The 21,049-nt window shown below is 42.6% G+C and overlaps 1 protein-coding gene across 3 annotated transcripts; it reads right to left on the bottom strand.

Moving 5' to 3' along the window:
* Nucleotides 1-2,272: 2,272 nt before the first annotated feature.
* LOC124133098 (coadhesin-like) lies at nt 2,273-19,223 on the bottom strand. 3 transcript variants are annotated; one of them, XR_006860896.2, is made up of 15 exons: nt 19,055-19,222; nt 15,992-16,072; nt 15,321-15,346; nt 14,830-15,024; nt 13,730-13,924; nt 11,952-12,143; nt 10,923-11,114; nt 10,338-10,529; nt 9,395-9,586; nt 9,036-9,227; nt 8,208-8,399; nt 6,420-6,611; nt 4,518-4,709; nt 2,446-3,002; nt 2,273-2,415 (listed from the first exon to the last, which is right to left on the bottom strand). XR_006860896.2 is itself a non-coding variant. In XM_046497344.2 (14 exons), the coding sequence occupies exons 1-14, from the start codon at nt 19,126-19,128 to the stop codon at nt 2,719-2,721; spliced, it is 2,391 nt and encodes a 796-aa protein (XP_046353300.2). In that variant the 5' UTR covers nt 19,129-19,222; the 3' UTR covers nt 2,273-2,718. The 3 variants fall into 3 exon arrangements, 2 of the variants coding, with proteins under 2 accessions (XP_046353300.2, XP_046353301.2); XM_046497344.2 differs by having other exon boundaries at nt 2,273-3,002; XM_046497345.2 differs by lacking the exons at nt 10,338-10,529; nt 10,923-11,114 and having other exon boundaries at nt 2,273-3,002; nt 19,055-19,223.
* Nucleotides 19,224-21,049: the final 1,826 nt, after the last annotated feature.

The following is a 21,049-nucleotide window of genomic DNA, read 5'->3' on the forward strand; positions in this document are numbered from 1 at the left end:
ACAAGCTAGAAAAACAAAATCAAGTCAGATAACATGTATAATAAAGTTGGAGCCTGTTGTATCTAACTCAAAGGAGCCAAATAATAAGTTCAGTTATCTGGGATTCAACGAAACCATATGATTGGCATTTGTGAAACAAATTGGTATCGAAACAACCAAGAGTTCGACTTATCCGTGTTCAGCAGGATGTTTAACTATGTCCTTACAGTCTTCACCAAACCATGCTTGCCGTAAGAGGCGACTAACGGGATCGGGTAGTCAGGCTCGCTGACTTGGTTGATGCATGTTATCGTATCCCAATTGCGTGGACCGATGCTCATGATGTCAATCACTGGGTTGTCTGGTCCAGACACGATTATTTACAGACCGCCGTCTTATAGCTGTAATATTGCTGAGTGCGGCGTTAAATAACAAATAAACAGAAAATTGAAGAGCCGACGAAGCAGCTTAAGCAGCTTTTGCCAACCAACATGTCTGAAAGATCTGCTTCGTGGTTGGTTTGGTTGGTTTGTTGTTTAACGCCGCCCTAAGCAATATCCAGCTATTTGACGGCGGTCTGTAAATAATCGAGTCTTGACCAGACAATCCAGTGATTAATATCATGAGCATCGATCCACGCAATTGGGATCGATAACATGCATCAACCAAGTCAGCGAGCCTGACCACCCGATCCCGTTAGTCGCATTTTACGACAAGCATAGTCGCCTTTTACGGCAAGCATGGGTTGCTGAAGACCTTTTCTACCCCGGACTCTTCACGGGTCCTACATTTCAGCAAGGTATTTGTTTTTGAATGTATGAAATTACATGCCTTCATTGTAGTTCACGTTGTCTGTATACGTTTTACTCTTAACCATATAGTTTGTGTTATATTGCATCTGTGATATTTGCCTTGTTGTTTTAATCAGCATGCTCTTCATGAATGTATATTTTGCTATCGTGGCTGTATGGCCTGCCGACATTTTTTTATCACTCGCTCCACGAAGACCTTCACGACGCTCGACGGAAACACAGGTCACGACAAAAGCTCACTTGTCTTACAGTGTGATGCCAAATGGGACATCCCATTAAACGATCGTAGCACTACGACCATCCTTTGGTGGCTCGGGCGCTGGGTCCACGTGGCTGTTATCAGGTTTCGTATTTCCGCATCTCATTAAGGGTGATAAACAGATTTGTTAAGGGATGTTGACAATCGTTTTACTTGTGCAGGCTATTATAAGGACGTGTTTGCATTGAGAGGACAAACAGGTACTCCGATGTTGAACTATATTAATCTATCAGACTTGCAAAGAATCAAGAGCTAAGTAACCAGTTCTTGCCTCGGTCAGCCCAGATGACAAACAACCCTTTGTTCTGCATCTCCAGCAGCCAACCACATTACAAAGACGATCCTCTACAGTACTGAGTCAACTCGAAAATCAATCAGTTTGAAAGGAATATGTAGTACAAGTATGCTCAGTGTGAATATAGCAGCGTTGGAAATAAAAGTTTTCTTTGCGTTTGTTATTCATGCACTTGTGATCTGGTGTAGTTATTATCGATTAGACACACTTTTGAAACGCAGTCATATATAGAGATGCAACCTTTTGAACACTTATTTAAGATGCTAGCATCAATATATGTACGTTTCGGCTTGGACTTTTTCTAAATCTCAGAATAAGCGGGAATCCATGCTGGCCGTAAGAAGTGGATGGAGAGATCAAATTTGACCGATTGAATGTCATCATGTCGGTGTCGTTGCTTCTTTTTCGTCATTGGTGTTCCTGGTCGAAATGGGGCGGTCGGGTAGCCTAGTGGTTAAAGCGTTCCCTCGTCACGCCGAAGACCCGGGTTCGATTCCCCACATGGGTACAATGTATAAAGCACATTTCTGGTGTCCCACGCCGTGATATTGCTGGAATATTGCTAAAAGCCACGTAAAACAATACTCAATTGCTCACTCTTTCGGTGATAAGTTTTTTCAAACGTAAGTGTCACAAGACTCACGAAACATACTGAATATAAACTCGGCAATTATTGGAACACTCGACTTTTTAACTATGATCTCAGGCAATTAATTCACTCTGCAATGCGTTGTCCTTTAGTTATACAAGGACCCATTGATGTGGGTTCGATCCCAGATTAAACCAGATTGTGACTATTGATCTGGCGGCGCCATACCAATGGTGTCAGATTTTGTCAAGATGATAAAATGTTAAACGTCCCCCACTTCACGCCCTGGTGTACCAGAAAAATTCTCGCAACAAAAATAGTACTCTAAAGACAATCAATACGGCTTCAGATAGTGAAGGAAATTTATTAATCATTCTAGAAAAGAAAAGACAAACTTATCATCCATACAGTGGAACCCTGCTTATCCGGACTTATTTGAATCGCCTATTACTGTATATTCGGACTGACATTATCCCCATGCCTCCATACTTTACGACCACAACATCAAGACCAAACGCCAGACCAATGTACATATTAGTAATGAACCCTATTTGGTCGATTCAATTTCTATACCTTGTACTTTGACAATGATCACTGGTGATCAGCGGGTGTTATTCTCAAAGAGACAGCAAGTTATGTTTTCAAATTATAGCATTTGCAAATATTGTTCGATTGAAAAAATATGACAACAAATCCAGTAAATCAAATAATGATGCAATTCCAGTATTTAGGATTGTATTTAATACCAGGACATTATGAGCTTTTTTCCTGAAAATGGCCATCTTTACTCAACACAGTCGCTGGGGCAGTTAGCGTCCTGACTAAAGCATGGCATCTCCCAGGGGCTACCAAACACACAGAAAATATATTTGTTGCATTTGCGTCCAGGGTGGGGCATACTCCTGACCCCGGTTGGGGCACAGATCTTGACACAGCGGCTCTCATCAGTCTTGTAGTATTCCCGGCTCGGACACTGTGCCTTGGCCATCTGTCCGTCGTTATTACAGCGGTAGAAGGCTGTGTATTCTCCCTTGTAGGCGTAAGTCACAGAACGATCGTCACAGATGCCTGTATTGGAAATATAGTTTTTAATCATAGCAGTAGTGTCGTTCCGGAATAGTGCTATGTGTTGCTTGTAATATTTTTACAATGTCTTTAACATCGTTTTGTGTATGGACTTATACACTATGACATGTCAACCAGGATGGAGTTATTACACTCTTGTCCTGTATATATCTACCCCAAAATTCACACCATTGTCCCGTATGTTTCTATCCCAAAATCCCCACCCTTGTCCCGTATATTTCTATTCCCAGATCCCCACCCTTGTCCCGTATATTTCTATTCCCAGATCCCCAGCCTTGTCCCGTATATTTCTACCCCAAGATCCCCACCCTTGTCCCGTATATTTCTATTCCCAGATCCCAACCCTTGTCCCGTATATTTCTATTCCCAGATCCCCACCCTTGTCCCGTATGTTTCTATCTCCACATCCCCACCCTTGTCCCGTATATTTCTATCCCCACATCCCCAGCCTTGTCCCGTATATTTCCATCCCCAGATCCCCACCCTTGTCCCGTATATTTCTATCCCAGGAGACCCAGCCTTGTCCCGTATATTTCTATCCCTAGATCCCCACCCTTGTCCCGTATATTTCTAACTCCAGATACCAAACATTGTCCCGTATATTTCTATCCCAAGATCCCCACCCTTGTCCCGTATATTTCTGTCCCAAGCCTTGTCCCGTATATTTCTATCCCAAGATCCCCAGCCTTGTCCCGTATATTTCTTTCCCCAGATCCCCAACCTTGTCCCGTATATTTCTACCCCAAGATCCCCACCCTTGTCCCGTATATTTCTACCCCAAGATCCCCACCCTTGTCCCGTATATTTCTATCCCAAGATCCCCACTCTTGTCCCGTAAATTTCTACCCCCAGATCCCCAGCCTTGTCCCGTATATTTCTATCCCAAAATCCCCACCCTTGTCCCGCATATTTCTATCCCAAGATCCCCAGCCTTGTCCCGTATATTTCTATCTCAAGATCCCCACCCTTGTCCCGTAAATTTCTATTCCACTGAGCATATGGCAAACCATTGATTGCGGATATTAGCCCTCTAACATTTGATCTCTCTGATTCGTTGTCCATAATTGTTCGGTTACTTATACTACTCAAAACAATGTAAGGTTAAAAAAATATTTCGATATGAGTTTTGGCATACAGTTTGAGTGCGCAGTCTAATATTTTTCGTGTTATTTGAACATGATAGCACAATGATTGGAAACACTCAGGAACATCAAACATCTCTGCAACGTTACATTTTTGGAATGGTATTGCAATAGTGTTTTACCAATAATGGTACAATAGTTAAACTGTCCAAATAATGCATTTTGCAGCCCATTCATATGGCTTCTGGTGTCAGAATAGGGTCCCACCTTACAAATGTTGAGTGTGTGCTCTGGAGATTTGACTTGTGGTAGACCTCAGACATTGTTTGCCTCGTCCCGATTCCACTCTTTAAATGTCACCGCAATATAGCTGAATATTGCTGACTGCGGCGTAAAACAACAATCGCTCACTCACCCTGACACTGTGTAACCTGGCAGGAGGCCTGGGTGTATTCCTTGCTTGGGCCCTCGCACTCGCTGCCGTCGAATTGCGGGACAGGGTTAGTGCAGGTTCGATCGTGGGTCATCCTTGCTGTGCCGATGTGTCCAGTCACAGTGTATTTGCCGTCAACTCTCCAGTCGGACCAGTCGGACCACCCACCATCCACTGATAGATCGGACAGAATAAGGTTAGAATGTTAATATACTAACACAAGTGCAAGTACCTGATCACATACATTCAATTAGTACCCGTGAAGATCCGGGATAGAATAGGTCTTCAGCAACCCATGCTTGCCGTAAAAAGCGACTATGCTTGTCGTAGCGAACGGATTTGGTGGTCAGGCTCGCGTCCTTGGTGGATGCATGTCATCGTATCCTAATTGCGAAGATCGATGCTCAGGATGTCAATCACTGGATTGTCTGGTCCAGACTTGATTATTTACCGACATCCGTCATATAGCTGGAATATTGCTGAGTGCGGCGTTAAAAACAAACAAACAAAACATTCAATTAGTAACTTAAAACTAATAGTGATATCGACGGCGATATCCTTTCCTGTATACGAGGGCTTCAACGGGTCCCAATTGTTCGACTCGTGTACGAATTTGACTCATGACCGATAATAGGAACCTTTTGATAACGTAAATATCTTTGTAAATAAGAGTTCATCGTGTGGGCGTTTGAAGCTTTCTTTCTCTGGCGAATAAAACCAAATTATATATACCTTAACTTATATACAACGTAAATAAACCAACGTGTGTTAGATTTCCATAATCGTAACTTTCTTGGACATGTTGACCTGTACAAGTCGTACAAGGCAATGACACTGTAGCGTAAATTGTTTGACGAAATTAATGAGACGTCTTTCTGTCATCATATACAACATGTGTATTGAAAATGACGTGAATGAGAGTGTCATCCCCTTAGCAAGTACTCTAGTCGACTGTAACGGTATCTGAAACCCACCCGGTCCCAAGTACCCGATTCCGCGTTGGCTCCCTACTGTATAGACAGCAATTCACTTGTCAAGATGAACCTGGCTACATGTAGCTCGATGTAATTTTAATGTGAATTAAGGTTAAAAAGAATATCAGCATTAACGTTAATACAGACATTATACTTTGACTTTCCCAAACGGCACCATAGCAATCCAAAACAGTTGGAAGCAATCCACATCTTGGAAAATACTCGGGTGAGACTCGAAGTCATTCGAGTCTTCAAAAGTTTCGAATAAGCGGTCTATCCACGATTGTAAAGATATTTTTTTCTTATCTTCCAATAATATTTTAAGCTTTCATAAGTGTCAAAAACGACGCCACAAAAGGTTAAAGAATGGTGTTTCATACTTAATCACGATAAGCTCGTCGATTTTCATAAGGAGCACTCGGCTTAATAACTATGATCAAATTTAATGTTTGTTTTACCCGCCTCCATGGGATATGGGTGCTGTTCCTGTAACCTGATACCGAATACCCAAAGTTAATTAGAATTGGAATACGTTTGACCTTTTCAATACTTTCGTACTACTTTAAGTTTGAAATACATAGCACTAGAAGAAGTATTTCGTGAACCAGTGGCTTTTTAATGTTACGATAATGAGGAAACGCAACGACAAGTATATTTTATTTGTTATTTTACGCCATAATTAGCGATATTTTAACTAAATTCCCGCAGCCCGTAAATAACCCCTCCACGTCAGCCAAGCCAGTCACTGACAGAATTATCAATCGGCATACGATAACAGTCAATCATGATTGTCACCAAGCCGATTTATATACATTAGTCGCATCAAGCAATAGCGTTTATTCTAACTATTCTAGCCTAACCTATTCTATCCAGGGTCTGTACGGGGGAATCAGGACGCATGACATCCTACCTGGGCACTTTTGGGTGTTGCACTCGGCCTCTCTTGTGTTCACATCATCGCCGTCACATTCCTCCCCGCCATGAGCAGGTGCAGGGGTGTCACATCGTCGATGTTGACTCTCGATGATGTTGCCACCGCCGCACGAAGCTGAGCATTGGCCGTCTTGGGACCAGTCCGACCATTCACTCCATCCTCCATTCACTAAAAGTATACACGTGTTTATGCTACTACTGCAGTTGCTGCACTATTACATTGCATCTGGTATCTGTGGACTAGAGCAATAATTGGCTTTGGCTGTAGTCAGCCAAAGGATCTGTCTGTATTACCATCGCCCAAATACCGTGTAAAGTAACAATACCAGCTCGGGCAATTTAGCTCATTGATAAATTAACGCCTTCGGCGATTATACATTTGCAAACTGTTATAAAGTTAAAGAACCAGGAAAAGAAGTAGTTTTTTGGCAGACAGTACATTAATATAGAACTCCATTTGAGTTTGGCACGCCAGAAACCTATGATTGTGGGTTCGTAACCCGGTTCGCCCCGATTGTGTTTCTAGGTTTGTCAGCACCATACCCGTGCTCGTGGGTTTCACCGAACTGGTAAGCGTCTAAGACCTGCATCACCTCGGGTTTCCTCCAACATTAAGCTGACACGCCGCGATATAACGGGAATACTGTTAAAAGCGGCGTTAAACCCAACTCAATCACTCACTACGTGGTCTAGTGTATAGAGTGTCCGCCAGGAGAGCGGAAGGTCGGGGACTCGACCCCCGGACGCGTCTTATCAAAAGACGTCAACAGACGGTACTTGCTGTTACCCTGCCTGGCGCTCGGCAATATGGGGCCAAAGAAGGAGTAGTCAGCTTGGAGTCCGTATATTGTGTATGAGTATCTCAAACTACGGCATGGTATCTCAGTGGGACTAATCCGGACTTGTACAAGCAGTCACACTAAACACACAGACACACACACACACACACACACACACACACACACACACACACACACACACACACACACACACACACACACACATACAAACGCATACTACGTTTGTGAGTGCAACAGTCTTGAACACGACATTAAACCCCATTTCTTCTCACAACCTCACCGCCTCAAGTTGTATATGGACGAGATGGTACATACTACTGCATTTATTGAAGAACTAATGTACCTTTAACTCATATTAGTACTCATCATAGGAATACAGGAATAATAGTGGTAGTACTATTATCACAATTTGTTTTTTAAATATTGTTCACTAAAATGCACGACACGCACATCAATTCAATTTGGAATATTTGTATAACCACATTAATGATGTAAAGTAATGTAAAGTAATGTAAAGTAATGCACGTAAATGTATGTCATACGACTCCTGCTCAGAAGTTGTTTGATCACAGTTACAACACACAGGCCTTATCAAATTTTTTAAAAGTGTGTAAACACGTGGAGGACATATTCCCTATTTTGACTTGTACCAATTGTTCCCTTGTTGGCGTTGGTGTTTACTTGCCTTTGCATGTGTTTGTGACGGGTGCCCACGTTGTGACAGTATACGTTCACTGTTTCGCGAACAGCTGGTATCATCACTATTTGATACTGATTTATTAACAACGCTCAATATTAAAGTCGCAATCGTACAATGGACTCTGTTTTAGAAGAGATTTCTAATGCTTATGGAAACGTTTTTTCCCCGCTTTGATGTATATGTAAACTATTCCCAAACTTAGTTCAGAATTGTAAATCTTGTCAATTTGTGTAGTAACATATGGCTATTGGTTGACCGATCTGACCTGGGCATGGGTTGTTGTTGCATACGCCTGGCCTGCTTTCAGTCGCGGAACCCTCGCAGTCTTCACCCCCGTGAGCAGGAGCCGGGGCATCACATGACCTTGACCTTGACTCCATGATCGGACTTCCGCCACAAGTCACAGGGCACTCATCGTCGTGAGTCCAGTCAGAATACTCAGACCAGCCGCCATGAACTGAAACAATTCACCTTATGCATTAGTATTGCAACGCAGGTGCATTATAATTCAATGAGGGTCTTTGGAAAAGGGGTTACTTTTACACAAGGTAACTATGACACTCAGCCTTATCCATGGGATGCCACGAGAGGATATGAATATGGACATTTGTGACTTCCAATAAGGGGTGACAACTCGTGACCAGATGATGACACAAGAAGGTCGCGGTTGTGACCATCCTTGTGTCATACCAGTAAAATTCTTTTTGAATTTTATTTAAGGGATTTAGTGGGAATTAATAAAACAGAAGGAAGAGAATTTATGGATGTCAACTTCTTCATTATGAGGAACACACTGTTTCGGAGTATATACTTACTCCTTCATCAGGTGAATGATGAAGGATAACGTATATACTCCGAAACGTTGTGTTCCTCGTAATAAAGAAGTTGACATCCATAAATACTCTTCCTTATGTGTATCACTTCTAAATTATACCTTTCAAATATTATATAAACACATATTGTTTATCCGCATCTTTGACACACGTAACAAAACAGCCACTTAACAGTTAATTAACTAACGCATAATTTCGAACGCAAAGCCATGCAATGATTTATTATTCCATATTGGCTGTGATACGACATATATGGTTACCTGGGCACTCGTGTGTATTGCAGGGAACCACGCTGGTCTGGGTGCTGTTCCCCTCACACTGCCGACCCCCATGTTCCGGAGTGGGGGTGTTACAGTCCCTGTTCCGCTTCTGCTGCAAGTCACCACCCCCGCAAGGTACAGAACACTCTCCCTCGTCGGCAAACTCCGTCCAGTCAGACCATCCACCGTGGACTGCGACACAAATACCACAAACATTTACAGGCTGTGTGCGTTCAAAAGCACATTGATATTCTGTGGTATTTTATATAGCGAGCTTTTACTCTCTTTTTTTACTCAGCTTTTGCTGATTTACTGAGCAACAATGACATTTCTGAGATGAATTAAGCTATATTTAGTACTTGGACACGCGTGGGTGTTGCAGTCAACAGTCTGTTCTTCTTCCGGTTCGCCGTCGCAGTCAGCTCCATCGTATTGGGGGGCAGGGTTGGTGCAGGTTCGGTCGTGGGTCTGGACCTTGGTTCCTCCGCCACACAAGACTGTACAGTCTCCGGCATCTGTCCAGCTTGACCATGGTGTCCACCCTCCGTCAACTTGATGAATACAAAATGTACCATTCCATAAGTGGTGACACGTGGTCCTGTGTGTAGGGTTCAGGTCACAAATCAGCGAAATTAGGCAGCGCTAGGGGAACAGCGAGGGAGTATTGTTTTACGCTGCTTTTAGCAATATTCCAGCAATATCATGGCCCACCAGAAATGGGCTTCACGCACTGTACGTATGTGGGGAATCGAACTCGGGTCTTCAGCGTGACGAGTTGACACTTTAACTACAAGGCTACCCCAGAGGGGAAAGAGTAGTTTGGGGAAGACCGCGATTGGCAACATTGATTCCTGAATTTGGTCATGCACCACTCTGTAACTCGGTTACATTTGGTGTCTTCCCAGGTAAATGGCGTTGGTCAATACTTTCCTCTATTCACCCAGCAGCCATTGGGTTGGTACCACGCTCAGTCACATGTTTATGTGAATGTAAATATTCTAGCGTCTTACAGACAGGGTGGGCCGTATACCGTCACAGGAGTTGAGAAATAAATTCGAATTCACACTGATCCTTTCCTCGGTGTAATAATATCATGTCTGTAATGTTGAATTTATAACCATATAAGCCAGAATATAGCGGCAGTATTTCTAAGTGTGGTCAAAAACAACATCCACCCACAATTGACACACGAAGTGCGAAATTAGCTTCCGCTAGAAGAGCCCGTTATATCTTGGCTCAGATGCCGAATTGGAATAATACCATCTCGTGCTGTGTTAGGGTTATGACGTCGCCGGAACGTACCTGGGCAGTTGTGGGTGTTGCAAGCGACGCTCTGTGCACGTGTGCTGTCACCGCTGCACTCCGCTCCTCCGTGTTCCGGGGCGGGGTTGTTGCACGTTCGCTCCTGAGTTTGGCGCTGCATTCCTCCCCCACATGTTGCACTACACATGCCTTCGTCAACCCAGTTGGACCAAACCGTCCACCCACCGTCAACTAGATAACGGAAATATTGCCGCATGATAACATAGGAAGATGACAACAGCAACTTTTGTGTTTCAATGACTGACATGCAATTTCAATGTTTATTTGGTTCGACACTGAAAGAAGAATCGCCTCGTGGACAATAGGTGTCCCAAGTGGATCGTTGACCATTCTATCAAGCACTGGTGCCCTTGGCTCAGATTCTACTATGAACCGGCAGGAATATAGCTGTAATTTGGCTGATTTCGGTGTAAAACAAGATCTATCTATCAATGGTCCGACCAGTGCGAAATCATTTTTTCTCGAAGCGCCCATAACATCTAAAATCAGATGCCAAATTTGAATAAGAAAATGGAATAAGACCATCTCGAGCTGAGTGAGGGTTATGACGTCGCCGGAACGTACCTGGGCAGTTGTGGGTGTTGCAAGCGACGCTCTGTGCACGTGTGCTGTCACCGCTGCACTCCGCTCCTCCGTGTTCCGGGGCGGGGTTGGTGCACATTCGCTCCTGAGTTTGGCGCTGCATTCCTCCCCCACATGTTGCACTACACATGCCTTCGTCAACCCAGTTGGACCAAACCGTCCACCCACCGTCAACTAGAAAACGGAAATATTGCCGCATGATACCATAGCAAAATGGCAACAGTAACTTTTTGTGTTTCAAAGACTGAGATGCAATGTCAATGTTTATTTGGTTCGACACTTAAAGAAGAATCGCCTCGTGGACTCGTTTTTTTCTCATAAGTTGTCCATTCGTTATGTTGAAATTTAAAAAAATACTAAATAATACAATTTTCTTCTTTTTTTTTGTAGGTGAAAGAAACCATGGAAAGAGTCAAGGAACTTGCGTCCGTGTCAACCTCATCCCTGCCGGCACTATTCCGAGAAGATGTTGAAATATAACAAACGAGTAAATGCTTCTTTGGTGTAGAATTGTGTTTGTTGTCTTATTTAAAGTTCTTCCATAAGAGATGATCAGCTATCTTCTCCATATGATTGCCAATGATTATGTTGTTTCACAGCCGAGCATGAAGTGGGAGGTTGTTTAATTAACGCAAATTTCAATTGGTTGGGTCCTTCGTTACCATAATCCGTATGTAATTGCATTGTTAGTCAGTTTCACGTGAGGCCGACTTACCAAATCTACCCTTTTACCAAATGTCTGCCTCGAGTGTATAAACCCAATAGGTGTCCCAAGTGGATCGTTGACCATTCTATCAAGCACTAGTGCCCTTGGCTCAGATTCTACTATGAACCGGCAGGAATATAGCTGTAATTTGGCTGATTTCGGTGTAAAACAAAATCTATCTATTAACGACCCGACAAGTGCGAAATCATTTTTGCTCGAAGCGCCAATAAAATCTAAAATCAGATGCCGAATTGGAATATGACCATCTCAAGCTGTGTGAGGGTTATGACGTCGCCGGAACGTACCTGGGCAGTTGTGGGTGTTGCAAGCGACGCTCTGTGCACGTGTGCTGTCACCGCTGCACTCCGCTCCTCCGTGTTCCGGGGCGGGGTTGGTGCACATTCGCTCCTGAGTTTGGCGCTGCATACCTCCCCCACATGTTGCACTGCACATGCCTTCGTCAACCCAGTTGGACCAAACCGTCCACCCACCGTCAACTATAAACCGAAATATTGTTGCTATTGTCTCGCGTCAGTGTTGCAATGGGTGCATGCAATATCGATTATATATCCACGTGCAAATATAACCATATAATTTAATCGATCATATAATTATATCGATAACTAATACTTGTCAAGCTTTATGTCGGTTTGATTAATATAATTTAAGGAAAACTGAAAGCCCCACCCACTTTTTCTTTTACCTCGACCTCATCCAAATTGTCTTTGCTTCCAACCTCTTTCGCGGATTTAAGATCCAGGCATTTTACCATAACTTTTGAAATAACACATATATTAAGTCTTTAAAAAACATAAGGAAGAAGATTTATGGATGTCAACTTCTTTATTATGAGGACCACAACGTTTCTGAGTAGATACTTTCTCCTTCATCACGTGATTCACCTGAGAAAGGAGTAAGTCACGAGTTCATCACTTAATTCGTTCTCATGCAATACTGGATGCTAATCAACTTGCCCATCCTCATCTGTTGTGTAAACATCAATCTATCATAATTTCACCCTGCATAAACATCAACTATCCTCAAGTATATAACGCTCCTACTTCACATCACTTGCTTGATAACGTTGTTGGTATCTACCCCGAAACGTTGTAATAAAGAAGTTGTACATCCATAGAACTATCTTCCATGTTCATTATACCTACTTCTAAATGTCACTTAAAGAAATAATCGAGTCCATTCGTTCATACTATAGGAACTATATATCTTTAGTTGAATGTCAATCAGTAGTTTTATTTCGGTAATAAGGCTGTATAACGGCTCTCTGTAAATAATCGAGTAATAACCCAGTGATTGGCATCATGATCATCGATCCACGCAATTGGGATACGATGACATGCATCAATCAAGTCAGCGAGCCTGACCACCCAACCCTGATTACGACAAGCATGGGTTGCTGAAGACTACTCCGGATCTTCACGTATCGCTGTAAACTAACGAATTAAAGGCTGATCTTTTTCAAGCAAGAGATATTTGATGCAAAACTGGGTGTTGTGTAATTAGCTTCCTGTACTCGGTAAAGGAGCTGGCTGAGCTGGTTATTTTGTATTTTATTGCTGCTCTAAGCACGAACTGTGCACACACGTACAGGTAAGAGCCGTTGAATGCTTCGTTATTTTTTTAAACGTAACGTTACTACAGGTGAGGTGAGGTGAAATTGGGTTTAACGTCGCGTCCAAGATTATTGCACTTATATAGCGACGTACATGCACGTGTGTGTGTGTGTGTGTGTGTGTGCTTGTACTAGTCCGGACTGATGCCGATTTATAGTGTTAGCTCACTGAGATACCATGCCGCAGTATAACATGAATACCCTACTCAGACACAGTATACTGACTCCGAGCCGACAAGTCCTTGTTTTAGCCCCTTAATACCGAGCGCCAGACAGGGTTACAACAAGTACCATCTTTTAACGTCTTTTGGTATGACGCGGCCGGGGATCGAACCCCGGACCTTCCGCTCCCCGGGCGGACGCTCTACCACTAGACCACGGAGGCGGTCAACGTTACTATAGAAGTCTAGGGGAAAACATTTGGTTGTGTGTAACCTCTAGGTGTATACGTACTAGGACAAGGTGTTCTGTTACAGGACGTAGAGCGGAGCTGGTATGTCGCTCCACTGCACTCGGTTCCTCCGTTGGCAGGACTTGGGTTCGTGCAGGTGCGAGTACTCCTCTGTGCTACTGTCCCGTCAGTGCCGCATGTGCTGGAACATGATCCCTGGTTCGACCAACTGGACCAGGAGCTCCAGCCGCCATTTACTATGAATGTAAAGGGTTAACGACTATAAAGCATTCCCCCCTCGTTAGGCAGGCTAAAACAATCCGCGTCAGGTATAGCTCCTTTGAGAACCTACGGAGATAACTATTAAACATGATATTAAAGATATTGAGTTTACAGAAATTATAAGGTTGGGGTTGAGGTGAGGCTTCAGATGCAAAACCATGTATTATATTTATTCATAACTATAAGCCTGATTTTTTTTTTTAAAAAGGAAAACGCCTTCAGCAATGTAATTTTTGCTGCAGGCAATGTCCTTGTTTTTCAAAGGTCTGAACCATAAGCATTCTTTTCACAAACATTTTCAAGGCCAATTTATCCCCGACTACCCAAAGGCCTTTTTCTTGAAAGCAGACTTAACATTGGTCATAAGGAAGGGTCGACAAATTGTATACAATCGTGATATTCATGTTATAGATTTTCTGCCGTGATATTGCTGGAATATTGCTAAAAGCGGCGTAAAACCACACTCACTCACTAAAGCTTAACTCATAGATATATGTGTATCTAATACACATGAAGCAATACGTACTAAACCGGTTATTTAGACTTTTCACTTATTGATTTTACAATGCCCATAAATATTAAACATTTGTCAATGTATCATGTGTAGTTGTCCTTGTCATACCCGTGTTTGTAACCCGTTAAGATCTTGGTTTGACTAGGCCTTCAGCAAACCATGCTTGCCGTAAGGGGAGATTATGTTTATCGTAAGAGGCGACTAACGGGTCAAGCTTGCTGTATCATCATATCCCAATTGTATGGATCGGTGCTCATGAAGTCAATTACTGGATTGTCTGGTCCAGACTCGATTATTTTCCGACCGCCATTATAACACTGGTCATTTGCTGAGTGCGGCCTTAAACAACAACTAAAACAACCTTACCTGGACAAGCCTTCGTGTTGCACGGTATAGTTCGTGTCTGGGTTGCCGAGCCAGTACAGTTGTTGCCATGTATAGGGGTTGGAACGGGGTTGGTGCAGGTGCGTGTTCTTCGTTGATTTTGGACCCCTCCCCCACAGGTGCGAGAACAACCCCAGGTATTAGTCCAGCTTGAGTAAGCTGACCATCCGCCGTGATCTGTAATTTACCCACGAGTAACTAAACAGGACAAATACAAATCGTATGGCATAAATCTAAACAAAGGATTTATTTCCGGAGCAGAAAAGGCCCCAAATATCCATAAATGCGTATGTCAAGAGATGGCTAAAGGAGGAGCTGGTGTTACCGCTGAGTGAGCTATCGTACCCCTACGGCGCGGATCGTCCCTCATGCTATCAATCACTGGTTTGCCTGGGCCTCATCAGCCATAATCTTGCAGTCTGTTGCGTAAAATAACACACACCAATACTATTGTTATTATTGGCAATACTTACTACATGTAGATGTGTAATACTGTATTCTGAAAGAAACAAGACCAACGTTATACATAAGCTCCTCAAAATTCGACAGAGATACTGATGGATTACACTTTACATATGCGAGTAATCAATTTGTGTGGGCAACGGAATTGGAACATCGTTATAAACAGTGGAGTCGTATAAATGGGTTGATATGTGTGGTAGATAAAGATACAAAATGTATAAGAAAGCCAGTCCATCCGTATTCAAATCACATAATAAGATTCACCTAATTTAAAAATACTACCACAATGAATAATCTTTATTCTGTCTATTGATGTGAGCGCGCTGTAGAAATGTTATCTTTGAATCCATAAGTGAGTGTGAGTGAGTGAGTTGGGTTTAACGCCGCTTTTAACAGTATTCCAGTTATATCACGGCGTGTCAGCTTAATGTGGGAGGAAATCCCGAAGTGATGCAGGTCTCAGACGTTTACCACATCGGTGAAACCCACGAGCACGGGTATGGTGCTGACAAAACCTAGAAACATAATCGGGGCGAACCGGGATTCGAACCCACAATCATAGGTTTCTGGCGTAGCCAAGGGACGCAACTCTGCATAGCGAATCGCGGCGCCTTAGACGAGTGGGCCACGCGTGCCCCCAGAATCCATAAGTGTTAACGCAGAGGTTCGGTGAGACACTCACCGGTATCTTGAGCATCGTTGCCAGCCATTCCAGCCACAATCGGTTGTATAGCTTGTTCTCCGTGAGTACCTGTAACTGCAGCTGGAATACAAAGTCACAAACACAGCGTAATGAAAATGTGCAACGACATTATTAAGCATGCATTTAAAGCAAAACAACCCTAAATCACTTGTTTGTTTATGATACAGTCGGAATCGCACAATGGACACTGCTTTCAGCAGAGATGTCTGATGGCTCTAGAAAGTTTTTTTTGTCGCTTTTAATATAAAATATAATATAGCTACACGATAAATCGCAAAGAACAATGAAGAAAAAAGCGTGGTTCATTTCACGATAAAACATTGTTCTATCATGATGTCATTTCTGGACATTCAAACAGGCGTTCGCAACTTGACGTCGTAAATTGGACGACGTTACTTTTGAAAGGGGAGTGTCAAGTGAGTTGTTTCCCATAGATGTAGCTTGACAGCACAGATGAATGCAATGGCCAAATGATCGAACCCAAAAGTGGTAGAGATAGGACGATCGGTATTGGGAGAAAAAGGTGCTGACAACCGACATGAAAGTTGTGAGAATACCCATCTTAACTCCACTGTACATAAAATCGAGTTTTCCGACATTGCCGAGGTCGGATTGTATTCAGGGAGACATCATTATTTTGAATACGGGTAAATGTTTTTAAAGCTTGTACAACATATTGACATCCTTAAGAAGGCTGTACAAAATGTTGATATCTCAAAAAAGAAATAAACGGCTCGTGGTCGTTATATTTCGTACAATAAAACACTGCAGGTAGAGTAAACCATGAGGGGCGCATCTTAATGCGGTGCCAGCGACTGCAGTTACAAGGACCAGCGTGGAATTACAGTTGTAGAGTTGGACAAATGACAAAAGGCACATGCTCACAGCTGTAAAAGTGTTTAAAAGCTTCCAACATGATTTCAGTTCTGTTACGTCTGTTTGTTTGTTATTTAACGCCGCACGCAGCAATATTCCAGCTATATGACGGTGGTCTGTAAATAATCGAGTCTGGACCAGACAATCCAGTGACTGACATCATGAGCATCGATCCCCGCAATTGGGATACGATGACATGCTTCAATTAAGTCAGCGAGCTTGACCACCCGATCCCGTTGGTTGCCTTTCACAGCAAGCATGGGTTGCTGAAGACCTATCCCCCGGATCTTCACTGATAAGTTCTGTCATGGCCTGACCTATCAACTTAATGCAGGTATTAACTGTTTATCGCTTTTGTGAACCTCACAAACAGAAATGGTGCTGACCAACCAATGACCACAATTGTGTCAAATCCGGGATTCAGATACACGATAATGTATGCTATCGCGTGCACGGGACGCAACTCAGCAACAGAGTCCTGCGTAGCCTAAGACGACTGAATCACCTGTTTTCTCTTGTATACTAAAGAGCAGATACAGAAAACTGTTCGTGAAGCCCAACATCCCACTGCTGGGATAACAGATAAAGGTCGCATAGTTGTGAGGAATGCATAGCACATCAACAGATGAAGGGCTATCAATGTTGATTGGTTGGTTTGTTGTTTTACGCCACATTCAGCAATATTCCAGCTATATGACGGCGGTCTGTATATAATCGAGTATGGACCAGACAATCCAGTGATTGATATCATGAGCATCGATCCACGCACTTGGGATCGATGACCTGCTTCAACCAAGTCAGCGAGCCTGACCATCCGATCCCTATAGTCGCCTCTTACGACAAGCATGGGTTGCTGAAGACCTCATCTACCCCGGATCTTCACGGGTCGTCTGTCAATGTACCCCTTGGTGACTTATTAGATTGTCCTAAGAGCTGCCTTAGTTATTTCCATGTGGTCACAATGTGTGACACGACTGACATCATACAACCGTAACCCAGATAGCTGATCATGTTATCAGCCATTCACAAGTCATGAGATGAAGACACCAAAGGCTAGAGCCGCTGGATTATTGCTCAACATTACAAAAGAGGAACATTGACTATTGGAAAGTCATCTTTCTTGTCATACATTCTTGTAGGTATTTCTTTGTCTGAACTTTTATGCATAGATCTAACTGTAAAACAGAAGTGGCGGTTTCAATTGATTCTTTTATTTCTAAATCAGGCTGGTAAATCAAAGGGAAATTGTTATTTGACCATTATTAAACCATATCAAATCATATCTATTACCTGCAACTTAGGTTAAACTTCTTGGCCAAATGCACTTATTTTGTGTTTGCCAATCTGAGCAGAAAGTCCGATTCCTGCGAAACAGATCAGTAGGGAGGGGAGCAGAATTAGTGCCCACAGGGATGCCCATCTTTTGCCTAAATGTCATTATCACACAGCAGCCCCCTCAATGGCTCTAGAATGATTCATTACTCACTCTTTCAAGCTTGTGAGCTACTGGAACTTAAAGATCATGCCCTACTATACACTGGCGTAAGTCTAAGGTTAACGGTTAACAGTAACAAGTACGTAGGTTGGTGCAACTGGAACTAATGTCATGGAGACCTCCTGTGTGACCTTTAACAATACAGTCCATTTAAATTGCAAATATTTTGAAACACCATTGGCAAAACCTACCGTTTCCAAGGGCATAATCGGTATGAATATTGGAACTGCTTTCTTCTAAAAAATCCAGTTTTAAAATAAATAACACTGCAAACTAGATGCATGTTGAAGTAAGACAAGTTCTATGGATGAACAACTTCTTTATTACAATAGTGCGACGTTTCGGTGTAGATCCTAACACCTTTATCAAGCAAGTGATGGATAGTGCTAAACAACATAAGTATATATAGATTATTAACATCAGTGTTTATACAGTAAATTGATTGATGGACACAGAGAGCTGATTAAGATGATTGGAAGCCAGTGGATGACTAATGGGACAGGGTAAACAACCACGGAAGCTGATTGGGATGATTGGATGATTAGATGCATGTTGGTGATACAATTCAGAAGTTGCCATTTTGCGGAGTTTGCTGAACGAACTAAAGTGTCAAAGGAAAGTCCTGACAAAAGCTTAATATGGTGTTGGTATAGTGTAACATTACATCTTACCTCGCGGCATCTGTGGCCTGCATAGCAACTGCACACAGGCAGATTGCTGCAAGGAAGATTTGTGTTGCAGTCATCTCCCTCTGCTCGGATGAGAAACTAATTTGGTCCCAAGAATCAAATCTAGCTGACCGCTCTGTCCACCTCGGAGAACCTAACTGTCACCTACAGACATGTACAGGTATATATCAATGCTCTGTACTACACATTGTGTGTATCTCTGAGACTGGTTGCCCAGTTATGGCGTTAAGCGTTTTGGAATGGTGTTAACAAGAAGGGTAAATAGTGTTCATTTTGGTCTGTATGAAAGTTGGCATTGCTGTTCAGTGGTCTTTGCTCTTTGATTATGCGGACTGGTACCTCTTACAATTTTCGAGTTGACTTGAAATTGGATGCGTCTCTTGGTCTGTAAAGGAAACTCACTGTTTATGCAATGGCTTAATGGTTTAGTGTCTCCACGTTTAATACGCAGGGAGACAAAAGTTCTGCGTTTTAGATATGTAAGTAAAGTAGAAGTAGAAGTACACGTAAGCTTACGTCTTTGTGTGTACAATTCATAAGTATTTAGAATAGTTGGAAAGGGTCGGTTTGACGCAGTATAATATTATATTTAGTACTATGTTCTTTCGTGTCTGACGTAAAGTTTATCATTGCGGGACTGTTAACAAAAATAGAGCTTAAATATATCAATCCAACTTAATTTAAATAGTTTATGAATAATTATTCTTGTCTCATTATTTTTCAAACTCGTGTGTGCTCCTCCAACCTTGCAGTGATATCTCCAGTTTCATTACCGAAATATGTAAGATAATGTTAAAGTCAAACAGAATTGTGAATGTGCCATGACTGTCAGGTAGTCTGGATGTCAAAGCGTCTGTTCGTCATTCCGGAAAACTTGGTTCAATTGCCGACATGCGTACGATGTGTTGAGTCCAAGTTTAGTGTCTCCTGACGTGATACGTATACTGTTCATCACTTTGAACTTCCTCCCTACATTGGTCCCCAGAAACCTATGCTTGTGGTATGAGGCGAAACAATGGATCAGGTGGTGTGGATTATATCAATTATTCGTCTGGTCCAGACTCAATTATTTACAGACCGCCGTCATATAGCTGGAAAATGACTGCGTACGTCGCTTAACAAACAAAACAAACATGAGTTGGTATGCATACGTACATTTTACCATAATTCTATTTTCGTGATAACCTACCTAACCATACCTTGTCCCTTTGGCATTTCAGCGTAGCGTATTCGTGTGGGACATAACAACAAACCAGAATCATGTTACATGTATGTTCGTGCGTACTGCAAATAACAAACAAAGCAGAGTTGCCAAGTCTTGTATCTGAGTGACAATATGCGATCAAATGTCTAGTATCCATACAATGCTCTGGGTAATATTAAGTTCACCATACAACTCGAGGACAGTGACTGAAAGAATCTTCAATAGTTAAGACATACAGCACTGTTGCTTAGATTACAACAAGAATCGGAAACCATGCCAAATGTAACGTACATTTTGACAACAAACGTCATGGTACTTCAGATTTTACCCGTTAGGTTCCATATCTAACTTCAGGCATCACATACTCAATAAGACCTGCAAATATCAACACATAATCTTTATCGACAATTTAAGTATTAATTTTCACTTTGTATGAGTTCATTGGAGTATGAACATTAAAGTTGGAGCTAGCGAGTGAGTGAGTTGGGTTTAACGCCGCTTTTAACAGTATTCCAGTTATATCACGCGTGTCAGCCCGAAGTGATGCAGGTATCAGACGTTTACTACTTCGGTGAAACACACGAACACGGGTGTGGTACTGACAAACATAGAAACATAATCGGGGCGAACCGGGACTCGAACCCACAATCATAGGTTTCTGGCGTGCCCAAGGGACGCAACCCATCACAGCGAATCGCGGCACCTTACACGACTGGGCCACCAGGGTAAGCCCCTATGCCCCCCGAAGCTTGCGACATTTCACCTATAAAATG

Source organism: Haliotis rufescens, unplaced genomic scaffold, assembly GCF_023055435.1.
Source record: "Haliotis rufescens isolate VD_foot unplaced genomic scaffold, xgHalRufe1.0.p SCAF_23, whole genome shotgun sequence".
Classification (NCBI taxonomy): Eukaryota; Metazoa; Mollusca; class Gastropoda; order Lepetellida; family Haliotidae; genus Haliotis; species Haliotis rufescens.